We start from the raw sequence: 25,640 nt of genomic DNA, 5'->3' as shown, positions 1-25,640 counted from the left end.
CATTCATCACAATGAAAGATTTATTCAGCCGCAAAAGTTAAGGAAAGAATCGGTAGATAAATTCAATTGGCAACTTTTTCCCCGTCTACTGAGCTGTCAGGATGTGGTTCTCAAATATTACTTCTTACATGCTGTGTGGTTAAAGTTTAAATTTAAACAGAAACTGCAAACACTGTATCAGTTTTCCTCAAGTATAGTTAAATAAAGATTACCTTCCTTCATACCCTCGTAAACGAATAAGATATACTTTTTACTTCCCTGTAATCTCTCAACCTTTTATTAGGGGCAGCAGCAACAGCTTCATGATATGCAAATCGTCCTGCGATTATTTTTCTCTTGATATAAAGCCGTCAATAGACGCTTTAAAAGAGCTTGCCACTGACAGTTTTAGTTCTACTACTACTACTAGTGAAAAATCACTCTAAAACAAAGCCACCTGAGGCCAACACAGCTGTGCACATTTCTAGTGTACCCCGATCTGTCCAAAGCTTCACCCTCTACACCTTCTCACTAAGTTTTAATTTCCTTTAAATCCTTCCTTATTACCTCTCCCCCCTCCATTTGGAGAAGACCTACTTTTTGCTTAGACCCAGATAGAGGGCCAAAAGAACAATCTTTGGCAATCGCTGCATGCATAAAACATGCACTAACTATTTCAGCCGTTCTTTCATTATATTCCTAGAGAGTGGGATAGAACTAAATTTTTCATACAGCTAGTTGTTTGAGTCAAACAACTAATAAATTCAAACAACTAACAAATTCAAATGTCTTAATATTAAAATAAAAATCACGTAAAATCTCAATAAATAGAACTCCAGACTTTCGTCCTTACCATTCCGTTCAAAACTGATCGCCAGTTTTGTGTACACATACTTGAGAAAGTTTTTATTGTTTTGACCTTGTTTCGCTGCTAAATTTGAATTTCCCGCCAAAATCGAGCCACAAAATCGAAAATCACCTCGGCAGTTGTTTGTCGAATTTGAGCCACAAAGCGAGCCACGAAAATCTTGTTGATCGCAGAAACACACTTGTGGGCCACACGCAAGGCCGCGGAAACGCTCTTTTCGAGGCACAGTCGACCCACAAACTGTTTGTGGGAGCACGGAAAAATGCCTTATAAAACGGCTATCAAAACTTGGACACCTTTAAAAGTAAAGTTATATTTTGAGCAAAAAATTATCTGGCTTATTTTTGGCTTGTTTTTCAAAGGCTGTGGCTTACTTTTTGGTTCACGATCTGGCAACACTGCACTTTACATATAGTCAGTCAGCCAAACAGGTACCTAAAACTATTCATAGACAATAGCTCTGAAAACGTAACAGTAGTTTAACGGTTAAGGAACAGTCTCCCTATAGCTTTCAAAGCACCTAAATTTCAAAACCGTACTTGCCCCTAACTTCCTCCGTTCTAACGAAAATCAAACGTCCAACATTCCGCCTAATCATGGGAAGAAGTTTTCTGATAAAATATTCCGTTTCAGAGGCTTCAGGATGAAAGAACTTGCTGTGAGCCAGCTTACAATGATTTTTGTCGCCTCAATTCTGGCACGTGTTATATGAAAAATCTCGCAAGAGTGGGGGGAAAGTATATATTTCTAAATATCAACATGATTTCCGCGTTAAAATACTCCTGATACAACTATGAGGATTACAAAATATTTAGTAGCTAATTGACTCAACTCAAATATCACAAACTACCAAAGGCTCCAAAAGTCGAGAACTGAAAATTACGGATGCTTGAACCTAACGAGTAAAAAAAGGGATTTGGAGGTCTATTCTAACAAATTCAGGTATTTGGACAGAGGTTGAAAACACACTACTGCTTTATATATTCGCAAATAAAACTTTACTTTAAGCAAATCCCAAACTTTATGTAGAATGCCTATTCTATCAACTTAGATATCAAACCACCTTGCAAAGAGCCTACCTACTAGGCTTTGTTGAAGTAGCATATTGGGGACACAAAACCGTGAATTGGTATTTTTACGCAGATAACATTATTGCGTTTACCGCAATATACCATTCAGGTTAAGATACATTTCTTCCTTTCTGCAGTAAAAAATGAGTGTAGTGTAAATTTGAAACATGTACTTTTATCAAGCCTGGGATGTAGCAGTACGAAATTAAGGACTAAGAGACTTAACAAGAATAGGAAAAGCTAAGAATAGGACGATCTATATTAGTTATTCCTGCTATTACATTGCACGTGCAAGCAGAGTTGCCAATGTGGTACTTATCCTATTGACCCCAAATTTCCATTGAATACAGAAAAACATATTTAACTACTTTCCTTCGAATTCTTAGTACCACATATTCATAACAACATTAGAATCAAGAAGAAATTTGTCTGAAGTTTTTTTAAGAGTATAATAGCAGCAGGAGTAAGTCCAGCATTAACAAGTATGGGTTTCTGGAGTAACGCTAAAAATAACGCCAGAACATCCACCACTTATCAGCCCTGTTTGTTTCAGCGGCTTTTTGATAGTATATCAAGTACTTACCGCCTCAGTGTGAATTGGGTGCACAGCAAACAACAGGGCCGCTACAAATGATGTCGTTGGTTTCATAAACAGTGAGCACATCCTGAAATAAATACCCACTAAATTTGTTGGTTGTATGCAAAAAAAAGGCAAGAAAAACATAAAAAAAACGGAACTTGACGGACTTGAAGTGTGGCAAACTATGCTTTTTGCTATATATTCTCAACTATGGTTCTATACTGATGTTTTACTATATCCCAAAAACCTAACCTGAAATAAATACCCACTAAATTTGTTGGTTGTATGCAAAAAAAAGGCAAGAAAAACATAAAAAAAACGGAACTTGACGGACTTGAAGTGTGGTAAACTATGTTTTTTGCTATATATTCTCAACTATGGTTCTATACTGATGTTTTACTATATCCCAAAACCTTAGTGTTGACAGAAAGGCGCAGTTGACAACCTCATAGGGTTGCGGAGCACACCAGGAGGATGAAGGGCAAAACATTAATCAAATTCATTTTAAGCCAAACTTGTCTGATAATTTTCTGGAGGGCAGTCATTCCGACTAACATTAGGCACGTTAGACAACGCTCTAGTATTGTCTAAAGAACAGAGCCATGTACTTTCAATATGTATTTCTCCAGGCCAGTTCGAAGGGGCTCATTCGATTGGAAACTGAGTTCTAGTGCCCTTTTATTAAAAATGCTTTGACGGCGATAAACTCCCCTCCCATTCCCTTTTTTACTATCTGGTCCCACTAGATTCTCCATTATATCGAATCAACTGTTGAAATAGTCAGTTTGTTCAGAACAGTCAGATGATCTTTTGATGTAACTATTGGTATCAAAATTCCATTTTTTAGAGTTACGGTTACTATTGAGACGGGTCGCTCTTACTACAGTTCGTTACCACGAACTGTTTGAAAATGTGGAATTTTGTAATTATTGCGAGAAGAAAGATCACGGACGCGCGTTTGTTTTTTTGTTTTTTTTAGGGTTGATCGTATCGACCACGTGGTCCTAGAATATCAGAAAAGGGTTCATTCGAACGAAAAATTAAAGTTATAGTGACCTTTTCAAGTGACCAAAAAGAATGAAGGGCAACTAGACCCCCACCCAAGCCCCTTTTTCTCAAAATCGTCAGATCAGAATTTTGAGATAGCCATTTTGTTCCATATAGTTTAAAGGTCGAATAACTATGCTTTCGGAGATAACATGACCCCCCCCTATACTCCCTGGGGAAAGGTCTTTAAGGTATAAAACTTGTCCATTGTTTACGTATAGTATTTATTATTGGGAAGAAAGCATAAATTTTTCAGGTGGGGGGGGGAATTTCTGCAGGTGAGGTTTTTCGCGGGGAGTCTTTTCCATTGGGAGGGTAGTTTCCAGGGAGGTGATTTTTCAGGGGAGTTTTGACACTGGGGGAATTTGCCAGAATTCCTAGGTGAAATTCTTTTAATGTCTTGCTTTCTCTTTGCTGACTCAATTTTACGCGTGGGGATGTTAAGGGTAACTGTCCATGGTAAATTTTCACCAGGATTGAAGGATATACCCGTGGGGAAAAGTGTGGAGGTGGAACCAGATTTCCTGGCATTATTAAAAAAAGATCAGAAATTAAATAAGAATAAAAACAAGTTTTTCAAATGAAAGTAAGGAGCAACATTAAAACACATAACGAACAGAAATTAATAAGTGTATGAGAGCGGTTGCCCCTCCTCAACACCTCATTCTTTGCGCTAAAGTTTGAATTTTGTCCCAAGTCTTTAAGAACTACTCCTGAAACACAATTTTCGCTTATTTAGAATAACATAGAAGCTAGTTTAAAAGTACTAAACAAATTAGCATGAAGAGCAAGGTCTTGAGGAGGGGACAATCCCCCTCAAATACGTAATAATTTCTGTTCGTTTCACGTTTTAATGTTGTTCCTTACTACCTGTTGAAAAAACTGGTGTTTTTTTTTATTTATTTATTTAATTTAACATCTCCCGCAGTGGTTCACCGACATAATCAGATGACCTTTTAATAGATATAACATTTGAATACACCATGTCTAATTGTTTTTTTCCTGGTATCTGAAGCCAAAAAAATTGATTTTAATATTTCTACCTTACACGAAAAAATAGAAATAAAAGTGGTAGTTTCGGAATCAGAAAAAATAAGGATTCTATTAACATTTGGAATGAAGATGAAACACTAAAGTGATAAATTTAACAAACTACGATAATTTGTGTTAGTAAAAAGATGTTCTTGTATGTAAGTCATTTGAATAATTTTATTAATAAACACAGACCCCTACCCACGCCCCTTTTTCTCAAAATCGTCCGATCAGAATTTTGAGATAGCCATTTTGTTCAATATAGTTTAAAGGTCGAATAGCTATGCTTTTGGAGATAACATGACCCCCCCCCCTACACTCCCTGGGGAAAGGTCTTTAAGGTATAAAATGTGTCCATTGTTTACGTATAGTGTTAATTATTGGGAAGAATGCATACATTTTTCGGGTGGGGGAGGGAATTTTCTGCAGGTGAGATTTTCCGCGGGAAGTCTTTTCGATTGGGAGGGTAGTTTCCAGAGAGGTGATTTTTCAGGGGAGTTTTGACACTGGGAGAATTTGCCAGAATTCCTAGGCGAAATTCTTTTTATGTCTTTCTTTCTCTTTGATGACTCAATTTTACGCGTGGAGATGTTAAGGGTAACTGTCCAAGGTAAATTTTCACCAGGATTGAAGGATATACCCGTGGGGAAAAGAATTTTTCCGTGGAAGTGGAGCCAAGATTTCCTGGCATTATTTAAAAAAGATCAGAAATTAAATATGATAAAACAAGTTTTTCAAATAAAAGTAAGGAGCAACATTAAAACATATAACGAACAGAAATTCATAAGTGTATGAGAGGGGTTACCTCTCCTCAACACCTCGCTCTTTACGCTAAAGTTTGAAATTTGTCCCAATTCTTTAAGAACTACTCCAGAAACAGAATTTTCACTTATTTAGAATAACAAAGAATCTAGTTTAAAAGTACTAAAAAAAATTAGCACGAAGAGCGAGGTCTTGAGGAGGAGACAATCCCCCTTAAATATGCAATAATTTCCGTTCGTTTCACGTTTTAATGTTGTTCCTTACTACCTGTTGAAAAAAACTGGTGTTTTTTTTTTTATTTATTTAATTTAACATCCACCGCAGTGGTTCACCGATATAATCAGATGACCTTTTAATAGATATAACATTTGAATGCATCATGTCTAATTGTTTTTTTCCTGGTATCTGAAGCCAAAAAAATTGATTTTAATATTTCTACTTTACACGCAAAAAATAGAAATAAAAGTGGTAGTTTCGGAATCAGAAAAAATAAGGATTCTATTAACATTTGGAATAAAGATGAAACACTAAAGAGATAAATTTAACAAACTACGATAATTTGTGTTAGTAAAAAGATGTTCTAGTGGGTAAGTCATTTGAATAATTTTATTGATAAGCATGTTTCTAGTTATTCAATGATACATACATTTCTTAGGTTAATATTTTATATAATTTTAACCATTCAAATGACTGTCTTTTCTGCCCAGTTTGCTGCCAATGAATTGTAGTGTTTGTCTTTTGCTACAGCCAGTATGAAGGTTATACTTTCTAGAGCTCCACACTGATATATTTTTTTCGCTCATTTTCTGTTGATTTTCCACACACGTTTCTCATTTTTCAAACTTGGCAGCTGCTAAGTCTTAAAATTGCATAGCCGTATATAAAGGTCTATTTCGCTATAACTAACAACTTAACCGATTTAAAGAATCAGATTTAATTTTTACTGTCGTTGGTACTTTAACCTACGTTAAGCTTTATAGTACTTATAATTTGTAGTACTCTACGTACTTATAAGCTTTAGGTTATTATTCATTTTAATTTCTGTTTCTTTCAGGTTTCATTTCTGGAACCTGATTTTTCAGGAAAGTATTCATAATACTTTCTGTTCGTTTTACGTTCGTCTTATTAAACATCTTTATTTCTGCTTGTTTGAAGTTTTAGTATGGCTCTTTACTTTCCTTGTAAAAACTTTTCATTGGAAAACATTTTTTCAATTAAACAAAACACGCAGCCACTGCAAAAAAACGAAATATCATATCAGGAAAATCTTATCAACATAAACAAATTTAATTAAACTTTTCACTATTCAAACTGCTGCGATTTGTCGGAGGAATCTCCACAGCCTCCTAATAGTATCATGTAAATGAAATTTTTACTTGACACTAAATTAATTCAAAATGTTTCAACAATAAGAAAGACATTCCTCCCTTGGCGTCTTTATCATATACTTCGTTGAAATATATTTTTCCAAATGATTGGATGCCAGGCGTCAAATCTCATATATAAACTGATTGAAAGGACCTCGCATGAAAGATTATAAAATTTTGCCCTGAAAATACACTGGGAGATTGCGACCCCACACCCCATACAAATAGACCTACAAACCTTTATTTCCCTTTCCCCCTGTGGGATGAATGCTGTAGCGTAATACTGTATAACAATTAGTGATAATGGGTTTACGCTGCATTTAAAGGCGTTCATATAAAATGGACTGTTTTGGAATAAATGATGCGATCAAAAGGATATAGATCCTACAGAACCACAAATGGCGCATAGGGTTTCGAGAAGCTAGTGTTGACGTTTCTGTTGCTGACACCTTTTTACAGAGACAGGTAGCAAGCATGTCCACAGCCTTGCGGCAGGGAAGTCGAACCCCGAGCCTCGTATTGCCAAGAAGAGCATCGGTCCACTGTGCTACAATTGGTGAATGAATGATGCGGCAGCAGCACAAAATACCAAAAATCAATAGTTCCATACGGCACGAAATCTTTCGATACTTTGAAAAGATCACTGCCACTTTAATTTCGGATTTTTAAAAAGCTCTCTCTCAAACTTCTACATGATAACTACGCCGATATTATGATCCCGAGAAAAAACAAATAAAGAGGCATCTAGCAAGCAATTTCTCAGAAAAAAGATGTAAAATTTTATTTTTTTTTTACACATAGGAAGTTGAAACCTCCGTCAAAGGGCTTTAGGACAGACTATAATTGATGGTGTAGATCGCAGGTCTTTTAAGGGCTGTTTCGCCCTTTATGTGTAATTATACAAATTGTTTTTCGCTCTGAACTTTTATCAAAATTTCAATTTCAATAAATTTTATATACTTGAAATCATCACAAAAAGGAAATTCTGATATACTTATTATCAAATATTGGTTTTTGGACGAATATTTCCTTGCCTTGTCGAAATATATGGTTTGATCTTTTTTTACTTCTTTTTTGTCCACTGGCTGATATTACCCTTGGTTTTTCATTTATTTTTATAAACATTTTTGCTTTCTTTTTTGCCAAACATTATGTAAAGCCAGTGTGGTCTTAGAATGAATATACTCGTTTTGAAACGATTACTACTGATACAGGTTGCACTTTACTTACAGTTCGCTGCCATAAATTATGTGATGGACTTAACCTATTAAGCAAAGAGCTCACTAATCTCTAATTCAGTTCACCATAAAAAACACATTTATAATACATTTCCTGATAAACACAAGTACCAACATTAGAAACTCCCCGTTTCCCCTGGGAGGATCAACAGCTACAATAAATTACATTAATACTCCCTGTGAAGAAGATAGTTACCCTACAAAAAGGAGCAATAACTGATACTAACCGGAAAAAAAGACATGTGACCCCTGCGTGAAGGACGATATTCACCAAATGATATCCCCATGGTTCTAGCTGGTGGAGCCAATAGTTCCATCGAAATGTCAGGACACAAAGGGGGCGGTAAGATTTATGGCTCTGCTCCTTAAATGAAAGAAAAATACAATCTTCTTAAGTTCTTAAAAAAAAGAGCAAAAGCTCACGCGGGAGTTACCTACATTATATAAGATCAGAAGGGATCGCACAAAAATACGCATTAAGTACTGCAAGACAAAACAAAAACATTGTATTTGCTCTAGTGTGGGAGTCCCTCAATGCTCGACGAAGGAGATTAACCAAATTTTAAAGGTAAAGCAATTCGTTCCTCTATCCTCGAAACTCAATTTCTTAGCTGATACATACTTATTTAGTTTCTTAGCAAAAACGTCATGGCAAAGCAGTCCCATCATAGGTAGGATAATATATGTCCGTTTAAGTTTCAACGTCTCTCTTTACTTTCACATGATTTTTTTTTTTCAAACTTACTTTCTGTCCATCTTTCAATCATCAATAATAAGTAAATAATATATTGCACAATAAAGGGCTTAAGACCAGAGCGCACGACCGCATGAGAATGTTACAATAGAAATTAGCTGATATCAAGTTTTTCAAAATCTTAAGGAGAATAGCTATGTCATCATTTTGACTTCAACGTTATGCAGTAATTTGGGCCCGAATTGCGTACTGCGGATCGTAAGAGAGAAAAGTGATCAGTTTTTCAGGATAAAATCTTTTTCACTTCTTAAATTCTACACTAGCTTTCGAAGAATTTAGTTAGACTGAGCCCTATCTCGATTTCTAAGACCCCTGAACTGATATAATTATCCCTGAAAAAAGCTCAGGGCAAACAATCGTTGTCCTTTACGGTTTTTGCCTTACACCAGACAAATTCCACGAGGTGGGGAGGGGGTCTAAAACGCTAAAAAGGATGTTCAGGCTGTGAATTTTACATTTTTACAAACAAAGAGGATTCTCTTGAAAAACATGGCTCTTCAGCGATGCCCAAACGCCTCCTCAATCTCTAATAGTAAAAATTAAAACAATCTTCCATTTTGCAAAAAAAAAAAAAAAATACTTCAATAATACAAGGAAGGCTACCACCCCATCAGAATTCCAAAAAGAACAATTAGTTCCAATATATCCCTTCAAACGAAAAAAGGTTCAGGGATGAATTGCCATACCCTATCGTTTGGCAATGTCCCCCTAACAACCAAACTGTTACTTCTCCTTAGCAGTTATTATACGACTGTGTAATGCTTTAAACGTATACACAAAGCCTCGAATGAATCAAATCAGGGAAATAAAGCTTCAAATTGTGTATAATAACTATTCATTCCGTAGGGCCAGCATAAATGTTTGAGGAGGAACGTGCCATCATAAGACAGTAATGATTGTCTCCCGGTGGCACGTCCATCATTAAATTATAGAACTTCTGAAACTGGGAGGTATTTATTTAAAGGTTTATGACAGGTTAAAACTGATTGACTATCTCTCAGTTTTTCTTCGACAAATCTTGCCACTATGGGGGAAAATGTTGTCATTTTGTACCAAATAATGTCAAAAATTGACAATTTGCAGTGGGTGATCCTTTTTTACACTGAAAACGGCAGTACTATTTTGAGTTTTGGTTCCAATCGGTCCTGTCTCGACCTTTTATAACCACAGGTTTGATACGCTCATCCATGAAGATTAAAATAGCCATAAACATTATTATGTATCTTTCTCTTCCTCGAGGGTAGACTAACTAAAACAAAGTTTTTCGATGAATAGCAAAGAAGAAATTCAAAACTTAAAAGGAGATAATGAAAGATGAAGCAAAACTTAAAGCAAATAGAGTATACCGCTATTAACCGTTGTATTCCTCTCCCCCCCCCATAAAAAGGTTGAATAGAAATTTTAAGCTTAAATGGATGCTTTCATCATAAACAAATTTTTTTGTTGTCACCCCTCATGGCCATAAAAGGCTAGAGATTCGTTTGCATTTAACTGAAAACTAGATGAATTTTAAACCAATAGTTCAGTTAAGTCAAATTATTTTCTTCACATCTGAAACAAATGAACTTAATAGGAATGGTGAAAATGTATTTGCATGTTAGACTATTAAAACTACATTAACTGTCGCCAACATTTTGTTATCGGAAAAAGAGTCCACGGAAGTACAAAGCAACGTTTCGTATTTAATATTACAATGAAAAAAAAAAAAGAAAAATTATTTATCAATTGCAACTGACAGCCCAGTATCTGAGGCGCGAAAACACCGCCTTTATTTGTGACAATTTCTGTTCGTTTTAAGCTTAGCTTCGGCGCTCATTATAGCTGATGTTTATTTTAGCTCCAATTTCTCCATTTATGGCAATATCAGCGTGTTTTAGGTTTTAATCGTTTTGGATATGTGCTATTTTCTTCTTGTTAAATTCCTATTTTTTATTATTATTTTCTTTTCCTTTTTAGAGAAACTTTTGTTGTTTCTGCGTAATTGTGTAGTAATGATTTTTCGACGTTTTTGTGCATTAATAATAGTAATTTTAGCTACTATACTTAGTTAGTTATAGCTGTTAATGCCAATTAATAACAGAAGCCTAATAGCAGTAATTTTGGCCTTTGTAGCCTTACAAAGATTTAGGACTCTTATATTGAAATATGCGCCTCAGATTTAAAGCCTAAAATTCACTTACATACTAAGTCTGGTGAAAACAAAACTCTTTTGGTGAAATATGAACTTTATATTTTATTTTTTACTTCTATATTTCAATACTATCTCAGATTTGCAATTAATAATCTCCTTAAACACCAAATTTGATGGCATCCATTCACGAAATGTGCACTCCATTCATGAAATGTGCATTAAATCAACTCTGGTTTTGGAGTTTCCAAATTAGAATATTAGTCTTAGTTTTGTAATCAACCCTCATATCGAGGCTCAAAACCCTCATATCGTAAAATTGCTAAGAATCATACAATATTCGTGAACTATGTATAGTTAGTTTTTATTTAAAACAGCAAAAATACGATCTTTACAATTTTTAATGATGGACATTTAATCAATTAGGATCATGCTTTAAGTAATTTTGGAATGACCCATGATACAAAAGAATAAAATTTGTCTTCATACGCAAAGTTTACAGTGAAAGGCGAGAGGCGTTGTACGAAAGTGCTTGAGTGAAGCGGGGTTAAGGGCCCTTATTTCGACACTCCGCTAACAGAGATTTGAATTTTTTGCATGAGGATGATTTCAACAATGTGTGAAATATCTTAGGCACAACTCGGATGAGCTAAAACTTTCACGTGGTGTCGGAGCGGGAAGAGAGCAAGGGGACTTGCTCTCTTACCTGAAATTTTTTCAGGGAAAAAATTCATTTTATGAATTTTTTCCCAAAATTTTGAATTGAAAGAGTGAAAGGTTATAAAAGAAATTGTCTCAAATACAGCTGAACATTCCTTGATTACACACCCTCTACGGGACTCAGAAGTCCCTTTACATCAGCAACGATGTAAAGTGACAAAAAACTGGTGGTGCCAGGTTTAAAACAGCATATCTGGCAATTTTTTCGGAACAATAATATGAATCAAGTTGAAATTTTTGGGTTATGGCGGAATGCTCAATGGAACACAAATTTGGATTTGGAGGATAGTGACTCAACAATTTTTGTTTTTTATCAGCCTAGAAGTTTTTTTTACTCTATAAACACCTCTGGGACTACAATCTATCCATGATAAGGTATTAATGTAAATCGAAAACATACTTAACCAGATTATGAAAAAAGCATATCTGAAACATCTCAGGACGACTTGGGGGGACAAAGTTGAAACTATGAGGGTATTAGTTTGGGCCTAATAGACTTCAAATTTGGCCTTAGGAGGAGAGGACAGGAAAATTGAAAGAAACTACTAGCATTCAGATTATCAAAACTGCACATCTTCAATATCTTATTGTTGCAGGGAGTCTTCTTGCAGGAGCAAGAAGATTCCAAATTGTGTGTTTAGGGTTAGGGGAAAAAGAAGCCAAAAATTTATTGTCTACGGTCCACCTAGAAAATCTTGCACTGTTAGTCTCAGTAAAATTTAGATAATATCCACGTTGAAGCATTACGTTAAATCAAAAGGTAGCATCTATATTCTGGTTATCAAACTAGCATATGCGTTTTATCACAGATAAGGCTAGGGGGGTTGATTTTAAACTTTTGGTGTGGAGAGGCCAAGTAAATCTCAAATTCTGACTTGGTGGGATGGGGCAGGGGTGAATAAAAAGACATTATGTGAAAATGGCATATCTGCAATTTCTCGTGAAGAGATCGGGGAATCAAGTTGACGCTTTCAGAGTGTTGGGAGGGGAGGGGCAAGGGAACTTAAAATATTATTTTTCAGAGGGATGAGACAAGGCGGCGAAAACAATTTCGTACGTAACCTGGCAAAAATTTTTACACTATAAGCCTGCCTTGAATTTAGAATCTATTGAAGTCAAGCAATCTAGGGCAGAGAGGGATGGGGAGGGGGTGAAAGGATCTTTGCAATACCTCGATAACGGCTTGGGGGATCGAGCTCAAATACTCAAAAGGTCTAGTGGACCCAAAATTTTGACTTGGGGGGAGGATACTAGAAACATGATAAGCATCCGATACCTCTAACTATCTTGCTCTATGACTTACCTCCACTTACAGCAGTACTAGGCGATTAAGCCTCACCCGCTGTGACACCTTGTGGAACTTCTACACGCATGGTGACGTTGTCAAGTAAATCTAAAGACACCTTGTTAACCCGGTTTGTCAAAATAGAGTATTTGCGATACGTGAGGAATGGATTGAATAACTGAGTTGAAACTCCCGATGAGTATTGAGTTGAAACTATATAGTGTTAGATGAAAACAAGCTAAGAGGACAAATTATTTCGAAAAAATCTGCTGTAATGCTTTAGGATACCCCATAAGGAGACAAAGAAAATTTCTTTTCGGTCGGCTTGAAACTTTCTGGGCAAGTAGACTGGACCAAAGGGAGGCCAATGAAGACGATAAATTTTGGAAGAAAAATTTTATTGTATCGATTCACAACGGAATTTTTTTTTAAATAGCGACGAAGACCACACTGCCTTTCCATAACAAACAAATACAACGTAGAAACAATAGGGAAAGTTTTTTCAAGACAATGGAAATTATTTATGTAGATATTTCGGCCCTATGTCCAAGGGCCGTCTTCAGCACAATACAATACTATATATATATATATATAAAAGAACTTACATCAAATTGTGAGAATTAAAACTGAATATAAAAACACTTATTAAAACATTTTTTTTTAAATATAGCCCTAGCATCCTTACTTCAGCGAAGTTCAACCAGGACTGGCGAAAAGAATGAAATGAAGAAATATAAACTCATTCAAACTAAAGAGAATAAAATGATTAGATGCAATTTCTTAAAGCTAATCTTGCTTGTTTAGCAGCCTGTCTCAAAGGCCTTTTCGTAGTTGGTTCAGTACTATTATAAATTGGTTTAGTAAAATATTTTGTTAGATCATTTTTAATTAAATTTGAGTATAAAGAATTTAGTGAGTATTCCCCCAAGTCCCTGTTCAAAGAAATATTTTTATTTATTTTGAGATTAATTTCAATTGATTCTCGAACCACCTGTTTTATTCCCAAATCATTACTAATGAGTGAAGAGTTTTCAAAAAGTATCATGTGGGACGGATTATTAAATATATGCCAACCTAGAGCAGAATCAAAGGAGTTGTTGGAACAATTTGAAATTAAGGCCTTGTCTATGTCATTTTTATGCTGTTGTAACCTTTTGTCTAGATTCTGATGGGTCCTGCCGACATAGTATTTTCCACAATCACAGGGTATTTGATAGACCCCTCTTTGGCGAGTAACTGGGGTCTTATCTTTACCCGAATTTAAGAAATTGATGATTTTAAAATTATTAGTAAAAACTACGTACAGATTATTTTTTGTGCAAATATTTTTTAATTTTGTTGTAATCTTTGGGATATACGGAAGATAGACAATATTTGAGGGCTTATCAATAGCCTCACATTGTGAAGTATCTTCTTCGATTTTACAAGAATGTCTTTTTATTCTACGGCTAATTATTTTATTTACGAAAGGAATGGGGTATCCATTACCAAAAAGAATATCTCTGATATAATTTATTTCTGCATTTATATATGAATGGGAGCAAATATTTAGGGCACGATCAATGAGGGAAATTACAACTGCTCTTTTAACTTGTGGGGGGTGATTTGAATTAAAGTGAAGATATCTTTTGTTTTGTGTTGGCTTTCGATATATAGTAAAATCCAGTTCATTAGCATTACGAATAATTAATACATCTAAAAACGGTAGTTTATTTTCAACTTCAACTTCAAGGGTGAACTGCAAATTTCGGTCATAAGTGTTAAGATGATCTAAGAAGCCCCGAAGTTCAGCTTCCCCATAATTCCAAAGTGAAATTACGTCATCCATATAACGACCCCAATAGACATGTTTTAGAAAATAAGAATTCAATGCCCAATTCTCAAGATTCTCGACGTAAATATTTGCTAGTAGCCCGGATAAAGGTGCCCCCATGGGTAATCCATTTTTTTGCTGATAAAAAGAATCGCGAAATTGAAAATACATAGAAAACTTATTACAAATTTTAACAAGAGTCATTAAAACTTCACAATCAATTCCTGTCGCTGAAGTCTCGATCAAGTGGTAATTTTCTTCTATTTTGTTTTTTAATAATTCCTCTGAAATAGTTACATCTATATTTGTATACATGGAAACAATGTCGAAACTACTAACTATTGTGTTTTCTGAAATACTTGTGTTGCTAAGTTTTTTAATCAAATCTGCCGAGTTATGAATATAGGAATTTTGAGAATACAATAAAGGTTTGAAAGCTGCACAAAGCCATTTTCCAATATTGGCAGCGGGAGCTTTAGTACAAGCTACAATAGGTCTTAAGGGAATACCCTGTTTATGTATTTTTGGTAAACCGTAGAGTTTAGGACAGAAACTACCACGGGGAAAAAATTTATTGTATAGTTGTGGGGTGATTTTACCATTTTGTTTTAGCTGCTTTAATTCATTTATAATATTATTAGTGAACTGATCAGTAGGATCATGAGTTATTGTTTGATATGTAATTGTGTCATTTAAATGCGAAAAAATTTTGTTGTCATAGTCTGTTGTATTCATGACAACAAGTGAATTGCTTTTGTCTGCTTTAGTTATTATAATAGAAGGATCTTTTCGGAGATTAGATAGTATTTTTATGTCATGCAAATTTTCCGGTGTGGAAATGGTAGGAGGCTTAAACTTTTTTTGGCTATTATAGAGGATATTTATTAGACCAGATCTAACTTCATCCGGGTTAGAGACAGAAGGATAGTGTTTATGCAAAGCGGACTCTAGAGAGGAAACTATATCTGCCACAGGAACAATATAATTTGCTATGGGACGGAGGGGGCAACTGTCCCTCCCCAGACCTCATTCTCTACCTGACCCCAAATTACCCCTCCCCCTGCTGAAACTTAGTTTCTCCAAAAATATTGTCAAAACTAAGATAAGCCTGCATAATTCAAGCATCCAATGAAATAGGTCAGTTTTCTCTAGTACATCTTTACCTTATTTATTACTATATGGCTTGTTCTTCAGTTTTCTCTGTCATTTTCACGTGATTTTAAAAAAATTGGCTCCAACTTTGACCCCCCTCCCAAACCAGGATTTTGAGAAAAATTACACCGTTCTTTCGGGTACGGATTTAGTGATAAAATAAGAATGTTCTTGCAAGCCATGAACTGGAAGACCTCTATTCCCTTTTGAATCAAAATGCTTGATAAAATACCTTTCCGGGACATGCTTTAAAAAATGAGTGCATCACATTTACAAAAACATTGAAATTATCTGAAAATGAGTATATAGAATGAAACAAAACCTTAAAGGACAAAATCCTTAAGGGAGCCTGGAGGAGGAACATACAGGAGGTATTCTTAAAAACCTCCATTAAAGGGTTTTGAACCATTATTATTGCAATATATCGTTTTAAACCTCCAAACCTTTCCACCAAAAACTGACACCAAGAGTGTAGTTCTAGTGCTATATCGCACTTATGGATGGTAGAATTGAAAGAAATCACGTAGATATGAGCAATAGCTTTTAAATGAGCCATTAAACGTCACTCTAAAAATTTCTGGCAGGTCACTAGCCCCAGCCTTTCCACTTGAGACATGGCACAAGAAGTGCCGTTTATAATGCCATTTGGAACTTGCTGATGGTAGAATTCGTAGGAAGAACGTAGATATGAGCAATATCTTTCATATGAGCTATTAAAAAATTGTTTAAGATACCTGCGACACCAATATGCCCAATAACAATACGCCCATAATTGGGCGTATCTAAGCTAGAAATTGAAAATTATAGACCATTATCAATCCTACCCTTGTTTTCGAAAATATTTGAAAAAATTGTGCATAAAAGGCTTTATGATCACCTTATGAAAACGGGGATGTTAAGTGAAAACCAGTTTGGCTTTAGGAAAGGTCACTCGACGCCGGATGCTGTACATCCCCTTTGTGATACTGTAAATAAATGCTTTGAACGTGGTGAAATCCCTTTGACTGTTTTTATCGATTTTAGAAAAGCATTCGATACAGTGGATTTTAATATTCTACTCAAACGTCTACAATCCCTTGGAGTTCGTGGTAAATATTTAAAGTGGTTTCAGAGTTTTCTAAGAGGTAGATCTATTCAAGTTGTATTAAATGATGTGTTTTCTTCTCCTTTTCAAGTGAGGTGTGGTGTACCTCAGGGGTCTGTTTTGGGACCACTTTTGTACCTTGTGTATGTTGATTCAATGCGTTTCTACTTACCTGAGTGTTGTAATACGACTTTTGCGGATGATACTGCTTTAACTGTGTCTAGTAGATCTGTCCACGATTTGTTGTTGAAAGTAAATAGGGTATTAAAGGCATTTTTTGTATTTACAAGTCATAGCCTTTTGTCAGTGAACGTTAATAAAACTAATTTTATGATTTATAGGAGAGTTGGTAAGCCTCCATGTGTTGATAAAAAGATATTTTTTAATAGTAGGCCTTTGTCACAGGTGCATGAAGTGCGTTATTTGGGATTCCAGCTTGATTGTAATCTATCTTGGAAGAACCATAGTGATCTTGTTGCAGCTAAAGTTGCTAGAGGTTTGGGAATTTTGCGTCGATTAAAGCATGTTTTAACATTATCAGTTCTTTTATTATTATATCACACCATTGTTGCACCTTATATTTCTTATGGTTGTGTCCTTTGGTCTAGTAATTTCTATGCAAATTTTAAAAGAGTGCAGATCCTACAAAATAAAACAGTACGTCTTCTTGGTAATTATGTAGAAAATGTGAATGATACCGCGTCATGTTTTAAGAAATTACGAGTGCTTAACATTGGTCAGATTCGAGATTACAAAGCTGCTGTTTTTGCGTATCGATGTTGCAATGATGTATGTCCTCCAGTTTTTACCAGTTTTTTCGAGTAAATCGTTCACTCCAAGGGTATGAGACTAGAGAGGCAGATAATTTTATTGTTTAGTACCGAGACACCACACGTGCAGCTTTCGGAATTAGGTATTTAGCTCCGGCTATTTGGAATGATATCCCAGCTGGCATTAGGGAGGCAGAACATATTGGGTCGTTTAAAGTAAAATTAAAAAAAAATTTATTGGGAGAGGGGAGTTAATTAATTATATATATATATATATATATATATATATATATATATATATATATATATATATATATATATATATATATATATATATATATATATATATATATATATATATATATATATATATATATATCTATATATATAAAAATAAGTTGTCTGTCTGTGGATGTGTGGATGGATGTGTGGATGGATGTGTCAGGTGACGTCACCTGAAAAAACTGGATTAGGTGACGTCAAAACTGAAAAAACTAAAAAAAGGCAAAAACTACAAAAAAAAACTAAAAACTAATAAAAAAAATAAAAAAGCTAAAAAACTAAAAAAACTATAAAGGTAAAAACCAATAAAAAACTAAAAAAAAACTGAAAAAACTAAAAAAAGGCAAAAACTACAAAAAAAAACTAAAAACTAATAAAAAAAGTAAAAAAGCTAAAAAACCAAAAAAACTAAAAAAACTAAAAAAAGGTAAAAAACTAAAAAAAATAAAAAATAAAAAAAAACTAAAAAAAAGGAAAAAACTGAAAAATAAGCTAAAATAAAGGTAAAAACCAATAAAAAACTAAAAAAAAAAAGGAAAAAACTAATAAATGACGACACTCAAAGAAAAAGCGACCAGGACAAAAAACTAAAAAAAAAGGCAAAAACTACAAAAAAACTAAAAACTAATAAAAAAAATAAAAAAGCTAAAAAACTAAAAAAACTAAAAAAAGGTAAAAAACTAAAAAAACTAAAAACTAAAAAAAAACTAAAAAAGGTAAAAACTAAAAGAACTAAAAAAGAAAAAAATAAATGACGACACTCAAAGAGAAAGCGACCAGGACAAAAGGAATGTTCGATTAGCAATCAACAAAGCACCGGGACACAGGGAGTATAAATGACGACCAGGACACAAGTAAAAAAAAAAATTAACAAAACTAAAAAGAAGGTAAAAACTACAAAAAAACTAAAAAGAAAAAAAAACTAAAAACTAATAAAAAAACTAAAAAATCTAAAAATCTAAATAAACTAAAAAAGAAAAAAAAAGGAAAAAAATAAAGGAGAAAAACAAAACTAAAAAACGAATGTATATACAGACCGGTACACCGGGATACAAATGACGACCGGGACACAGGGAATATAAATAACGACCGGGACACAGGGACACAACTACAACGGGGACACCGGGGGAAACAGGGGGATATAAATGACGACCGGGACAAAAAAACTAAAAAGAAATAAAAACTAAAAACTAATAAAAAAAACTAAAAAATCTAAAAATCTAAATAAGCTAAAAAAGAAAAAAAAAGGAAAAAAATAAAGGAGAAAAACAAAACTAAAAAACGAATGTATATACAGACCGGGACACCGGGATACAAATGATGACCGGGACGCGGGACACAGGGAATATAAATGACGACCGGGACACAGGGACACAACTACAACGGGGACACCGGGGGAAACAGGGGGATAACCTGACAATCTATTTATATGCAAAGACAATGGGACAGCAAAGAATGTTGTATATTCGCAAGTTTTACGTAGTTAAAACCATATATATATATATATATCTATATTCACAGGTGGGACATAGGGACACAACTACAATGGCGCGTAACTATTATGGCGCGTAACGACTTACGCGCGCGGGGGGGCTTGGGGGGGGGCGCGAAGCGCCCCCACCAACTAGGTGTTGGGGTGGCGCGAAGCGCCACCCCAACAGCTAGTATATATATATATATATATATATATATATATATATATATATATATATATTATTGTTAGCCTTTATATATATATATATTCTGGTATTAAGGGGTAATTGAATGAGAGTGTTTTTGTCCTTCTTTAATATTTGTTTTTTTAATTAATTAGTTTGAGAATTAGAGGATTGCAGCCGTCCAACATCAGGCTGTTTGAGCCTTCCCCCGGCGGTTGTGTGTATTTATAGTGTAATTTAGTAGTTAATAAAGAGTTCATTAATTCAAAAATCCATACCGATACGCGTATCGATACGTCCGATACCGATACAGCGTACAGCCCTTTCCCCGGGGACTATGAAGGGTCATATCATCAACAAAACCATAGATATTTGACCTTTGAATTATATTAAATAAAATGGCTATGTCAAAATTTTGATTGGACAACTTTGGCGGGAGGGGCCTGTAGGGATTGGGGCTAGTAGGAAGGTCACTTAAAAAGGGCAGTAGAAAATTTAACGTCCGTTCAAATGAGCCATTAAATATATCTCTATGATGTTCTGATCATTTGTTAGTCCTGCGAAAAAAAAAAAAGAGGCACATCAATGCAACCCATGCAAAAGTGATTTTCCTTGGTGTTCAAGGTGGAGGACTGTAATTGTCCTACATAGGTTTTCGACCATGCTGATTCCAATGATACCCTTTTTATTTCGATCTGACGTCATATTCAAGGGACTTTAGGCTCTTTTTGAAATCACCACTTTTAGTAATACTCTTTTACTTTTAAAAATAACCAAAACAATAGTTACCATTCCTGATTCAGCGTCAGTATGGCGATTTTTTTTTCACTAGACAGTTTTATTTTTCAAAACGTGTTTTTCAACTTTTGATTACAATGGGCTGTGGTTAGCTCTTTACTAGGTTACAGCCAACACGAAAAGAAATTATTATGTATATGAGGGAGGTCACCTCTCCACAGTATATCGTTCTTAACCCTAAAGTTTTATTTTTGTTTATTCCAGCTATTTAACAATAATTTCTGAATCACAAAGATCGTTTAACTACAATAATAAGCTCCTTTAAAAGTTAGAAAAAACACTTTAGTGTAAAGAGCGAGGTACTGACGAGAAGCGACCCCCCTTATATACGTAATAATTTCTGTTTGTTTTAATTTTTAATGTTACTCCTTACTTCCAGTTAAAAAAAACTTGTTTTTTATTTAATTTCTGATCGTTTTTCAAATAATGCTGGGAGCCTGAGTTGTCCCTCCATTGAAAACTTCTTTGCCTCACGAAAAATTTGTTCATGAAAGATCCTGCCGGATAACCCCACCCCTCTACCAGAAAAATTCCCACTGAAAAAACGTCTATATACTTCCCATTAGCAAATATTATACGTAAGCAATGGGCAAAGTTCATACAGCCCTTCCCCCAGGGACTGTGGGAGGTCAAGTAATCCTAAAAGACATGGTTATTAGATTTTTTGACTATGCTGAAAAAATGACTATCTCAAAATTTTAATAGGGAGGCTTTGGGAAAAAATTAGCGTGGGAGGGGGACTAGCTGCCCTCCAGTATTTTTGATCACTTTTGAAAGTGATATAACTTTTATCAAAAAAGTTATATCAAAGCGATATAACTTTCATAACTTTACAAAGCGCAATATAACTTTTGATTTCCGATAAAATGAGCCTTCTCTCGATCATCTAAGATCAACCCTGGGGAAAACAAACAAACAAACCAACAACACGCATGTGTGATCTTTCTTCCGGCAGAAAATGCGAAATTTCACATTTTTGTACATAGGGGCCTGAAACCTCTACATTAGGGTTCTCTAGTATGCTGAATTTGATGGTGTCATTTTTGTTAAGATAACTTCATGCTTAGGGGACGTCCTGCGCTCCCTTTTTTAAATTGGGCAAATTTTCTCAGACTCGTAAAATTTGATGGGCAACATTAAGTTTGATTAATTTTATTTTGAATAAAAAATATTTTGAATAAAAAAAATCGATTATTTTGATGTATATATTGTTATTAAGACCCGGTTTCGGTTACTATTGAGCTGCATCACTCCATACAGTTCGTTACCCAGAACTGTTTGAAAACAAACTTACTTTACCAAAAATGCAGACCGAAATAACATACTTTTAGTTGAATATCTTGCTAGAATCCCTTTCAAAGTTCAATTGACCTGTTCCTTCAACGTTAATTAATGCAATGCAAAATTAATTCAGATCGGAACCAATGACAACAGTAATGACATAATGGATATTCACCCAGCCTTGCTCTTATCTCCAACTTCATTTTGACAGTCCTGCTTAAATCCTTCAGAAGATTATTTTAAGAAAAATATATTAAGGACACTGGGTCCAGTCCCGCTAAATTCCTTTGGAAGATAATTTTAAGAAAAAAAGATTAAGGACACTGGGATGGGAAAACGAATATCCCCAAAGTCATGACCTATTTAGATGGGCTAAAAGATGCTGCTGTGCCAAGTTTCAGAAAAAAAATCATCGATCCTTTTTCGGAATTACATAAAAAAAAAACTAGTTTTTCTAACTGAAAGTAAGGAGCGACATTAAAACTTAAAACGAACAGAAATTACTCCGTATATGAAATGGGTTGTCCCCTCCGCAATCCCTCGCTCTTTATGATAAAGCTTTTAATTGTTTTAAAAAGCAGAATTGTGGTGATGAGTCAAACTTTAGTGTAAAGAGCGAAGGATTGCGGCGGGGACAACCCATTTCATATACGGAGTAATTTCTGTTCGTTTTAAGTTTTAATGTCGCTCCTTACTTTCAGTTAGAAAAACTAGTTTTTTTATGTAATTTCTGAACGTTTTTGAATTAATGCACGTTTGATTTTGGCTCTCCACACATAAGTTGTTAAAATGAAATTTACATTTTAATTCCTTTTTTAGCTAAATGGCTTTCTCTTAGTTCTGATCAGACGATTTTGAGAAATAAGGGATGGGGAAGGAGGCCTAGTTGCCATGCAATTTTTCGGTTACACAAAAAGGCAACTATAAATTTTAATTTTTAACGAATTTTTTTTTATTAGTAAAAAATATACGTAACTTAAGAATTAACTTACGTAACAAACTTTTATTTTCTTAAATTTTTATTATGTATATGAGGGGGTTTGTACCCTCGTTAATACCTCGCTCTTTACACTAAATCATAAGTTTTGTGCCGATTCTTTAAGAATGACCCCTGAATCAGAAAGGCCGTAGAACAAATAGTTGAAATTACTAAAAATACTATAGCATAAAGAGCGAGGTATTTATCTCCTCCTAAATACCTCGCTCTTTATGCTAAAGTATTTTTAGAACCCCTCATATGCGTAATAATCTCTGTTCGTTTTAAGTTTCAATGCTACTCCTTACTTTCAATTGAAAAAACTTTTCCATGTTTATTTTTTCATTGTTTTTTTTATAGTAATTTTAGAAAATCCTGCGCCCTTTTCATTGAATTTCTGTTCCCCCATGACATATTTCTCCAAGGAAAGATTCTCCCACATAGCCCCCTCCCCTCAACCCCACCCCAAAACCAAAAAAAATCCTCTGAAAACGACTGTCAATAACCATTATTATATGTAAACACTGGTCGAAGTTTGTAACTTGCAGCCCCTCCCCCAGGGACTGTGGGGGAGTAAGTCATTCCCAAAGACATAGTTAATATGGTTTTTGACTATGCAGAACAAAATGGCTATCTCAAAATTTTGATCTGTTGACTTTGGAGAAAAAATGAGCGTGGGAGGGGGCCTAGGTGCCCTCCATTTTTTTTGGTCACTTAAAAAGGGCACTAGAACTTTTCATTTCCGTTAGAATGAGCCCTCTTGCGACATTCTAGGACCACTTGGTCGATACGATGACCCCTGGAAAAAAAAATACGCACCCGTGATTTGTCTTCTGGCAAAAAATACGAAATTCCACATTTTTGTAGATAGGAGCTTGAAAATTTTGGTATAGGGTTCTCTGATACACTGAATGCGATGGTGTGATTTTCGTTAAGATTCTGTGACTTTTAGGGGTGTTTTCCCCTATTTTCTAAAATAAGACAAATTTTCTCAGGGTCGTAACTTTTGATGACTAAGACCAAATTTGATGAAACTTATATATTTAAATCAGCATGAAAATCCGATTCTTTTGATGTATATTTTAGCATCAAAATTCCGTTATTTAGAGTTTCGTTTACTATTGAGCCGGGTCGCTCCTTACTACAGTTCGTTACCGCGAACTGTTTGAAAAAATACATACATACACAATTACAACTCGTTTAAAGATATACGATGTTGGATTGCACCTTCAATTGTGTACTAGAACTCTGAATATACAATGGTAGAAGCTTTTAACCGACTTTCTACGACAATCCGTTCTACAATATGATGTGTTTTGTCTTGGGGTTATTTTACCGATTTCTGATTTTCTGATAAACGATTATACAAAAAACGCTTTACAGAATATATTTCGTTTTCAGTAAAGCAAGATTGGTATACAACCCACACAATACACATCATGCTTCTAACATTTCCGTTCTCAATCCTCCATGTTATTTAGTTCGACAAAACAATTCCACTTTCGGTAAACGTGGCACATCTTTTTAAGGCACACGATTTAATATAAAAGTCGTCCTACCGGTAACAACCAGCGAAAAAACAATAGTCAAACAAAGTAAAATATCATGAAAACAATAAAAAACAATCTTCTTCAGTCCGGCAAAGCTGCCAAGCTGGTAGGCAGTGCCAACCAACTTAAACTACTTCTATCATTCAGAGTGAATGCAACGAGGATTTAATACAAAAAAATATAGAAATGAAAGAATTAAAGTTAGATTTGTCTAGACCAGGGCTTCTTGAACTATGGGTCGCGACCCCATTTGGGGTCGCGTAGCAAAATTATGGGGTCGCGAGTGATAAAAATACAATTTAACAAAAAATGTTTTTTAACTTTTAAAATTATTGTTATAAAGAAAAATAACAATCATCGTAGATAATTATATCATAAAATCTTCTGGTTTGGAAAGACTGCTTATACCAGCATTTCTATTCCGATCATTATAATATCTTTTATAAATTTACTATGAATCAGAAGATGTTATAGAAATTTATAAGAAAATGTAGATTTATTTTTGTCAATCTCTTAAAACCGAAATAATCCTGATAAATATTATCAACAAAATTTCTATGTGTTATTTCGAAGAAACTATATAAACATTTCGTGTGATTTTCATTTAGCCATTGTATGATTGTGAACGAAGTGCATGTTATTCCGAATTAATCAGTTTAACCCTTTCGCGACCGACGGGACCTTACATTCCTGCCATGTAAAAATCCTTTGGGTGCTTCTTAATTGATTGATAGCACCAGAACTGAACGATGTGCTTCAGGATGCTGTTAAGGTGATAAATTTTATTAAGAACCATGCCCTTAACAGTCGCTTATTTTCAAATCTCTGTAAGGTTACAGATTCCAACTACACAACTTTGTTATTACATGCAGAAGTAAGATGGTTGTCAAGAGGTCAAGGTTTAAAAAATAAAGGACGAGATCGAAATATTTTTAACTGAACGAAAATGTGAATTTGCTGGGTTTTTTTTCAAAACTACTCGTGGCTATCCAAGCTGTGTTATTTGTCAGATATTTTTTGCGAAGCTAAACAATCTTAACTTGTCTCTTCAAGGAAAAAACTGCGATATATTTACTTAATACGATAAAATTGAAAGTTTTATTAAAAAGAACAGCATTTGGAAAAGTAGAGTCGAAAAAAATTCGTTCGAAATGTTTTCCAGTGTCGACAATTTTGTAATTGAGAAAATTCATCGTAAAACTTTTTTGCTAAAACTATTGTAGATCACTTAAAAGCGCTAGAAATACAGTTCCGGACGTATTTTATATTAAATACTAGCTGTTGGGGTGGCGCTTCGCGCCACCCCAACACCTAGTTGGTGGGGGTGCTTTGCGCACCCCCCAAGCCCTCCCGCGCGCGTAAGTAGTTACACGCCATATTAGTTACGCGCCATTGTAGTTGTGTCCCTGTGTCCCTGTGTCCCACCTGTGAATATATATATATATA

General features: G+C 34.7%; 1 protein-coding gene across 1 annotated transcript; it reads right to left on the bottom strand.

Moving 5' to 3' along the window:
• Window positions 1–2,275: 2,275 nt before the first annotated feature.
• Window positions 2,276–17,878, bottom strand: LOC136042864 (uncharacterized). Its single transcript, XM_065727796.1, has 3 exons — window positions 13,436–17,878; window positions 8,171–8,307; window positions 2,276–2,582 (listed from the first exon to the last, which is right to left on the bottom strand). The coding sequence occupies exon 1, from the start codon at window positions 15,376–15,378 to the stop codon at window positions 13,597–13,599; it is 1,782 nt and encodes a 593-aa protein (XP_065583868.1). The 5' UTR covers window positions 15,379–17,878; the 3' UTR covers window positions 2,276–2,582; window positions 8,171–8,307; window positions 13,436–13,596.
• Window positions 17,879–25,640: the final 7,762 nt, after the last annotated feature.

Source organism: Artemia franciscana, unplaced genomic scaffold, assembly GCF_032884065.1.
Source record: "Artemia franciscana unplaced genomic scaffold, ASM3288406v1 Scaffold_2242, whole genome shotgun sequence".
NCBI classification, from domain to species: Eukaryota; Metazoa; Arthropoda; class Branchiopoda; order Anostraca; family Artemiidae; genus Artemia; species Artemia franciscana.
This window is presented reverse-complemented; position numbering and strand designations above follow the sequence as displayed.

Excerpts from the sequence above, each read along its gene's own strand:
- LOC136042864 (XM_065727796.1), bottom strand. The coding sequence starts at position 15,378 with ATGAATACAACAGACTATGACAACAAAATTTTTTCGCATTTAAATGAC.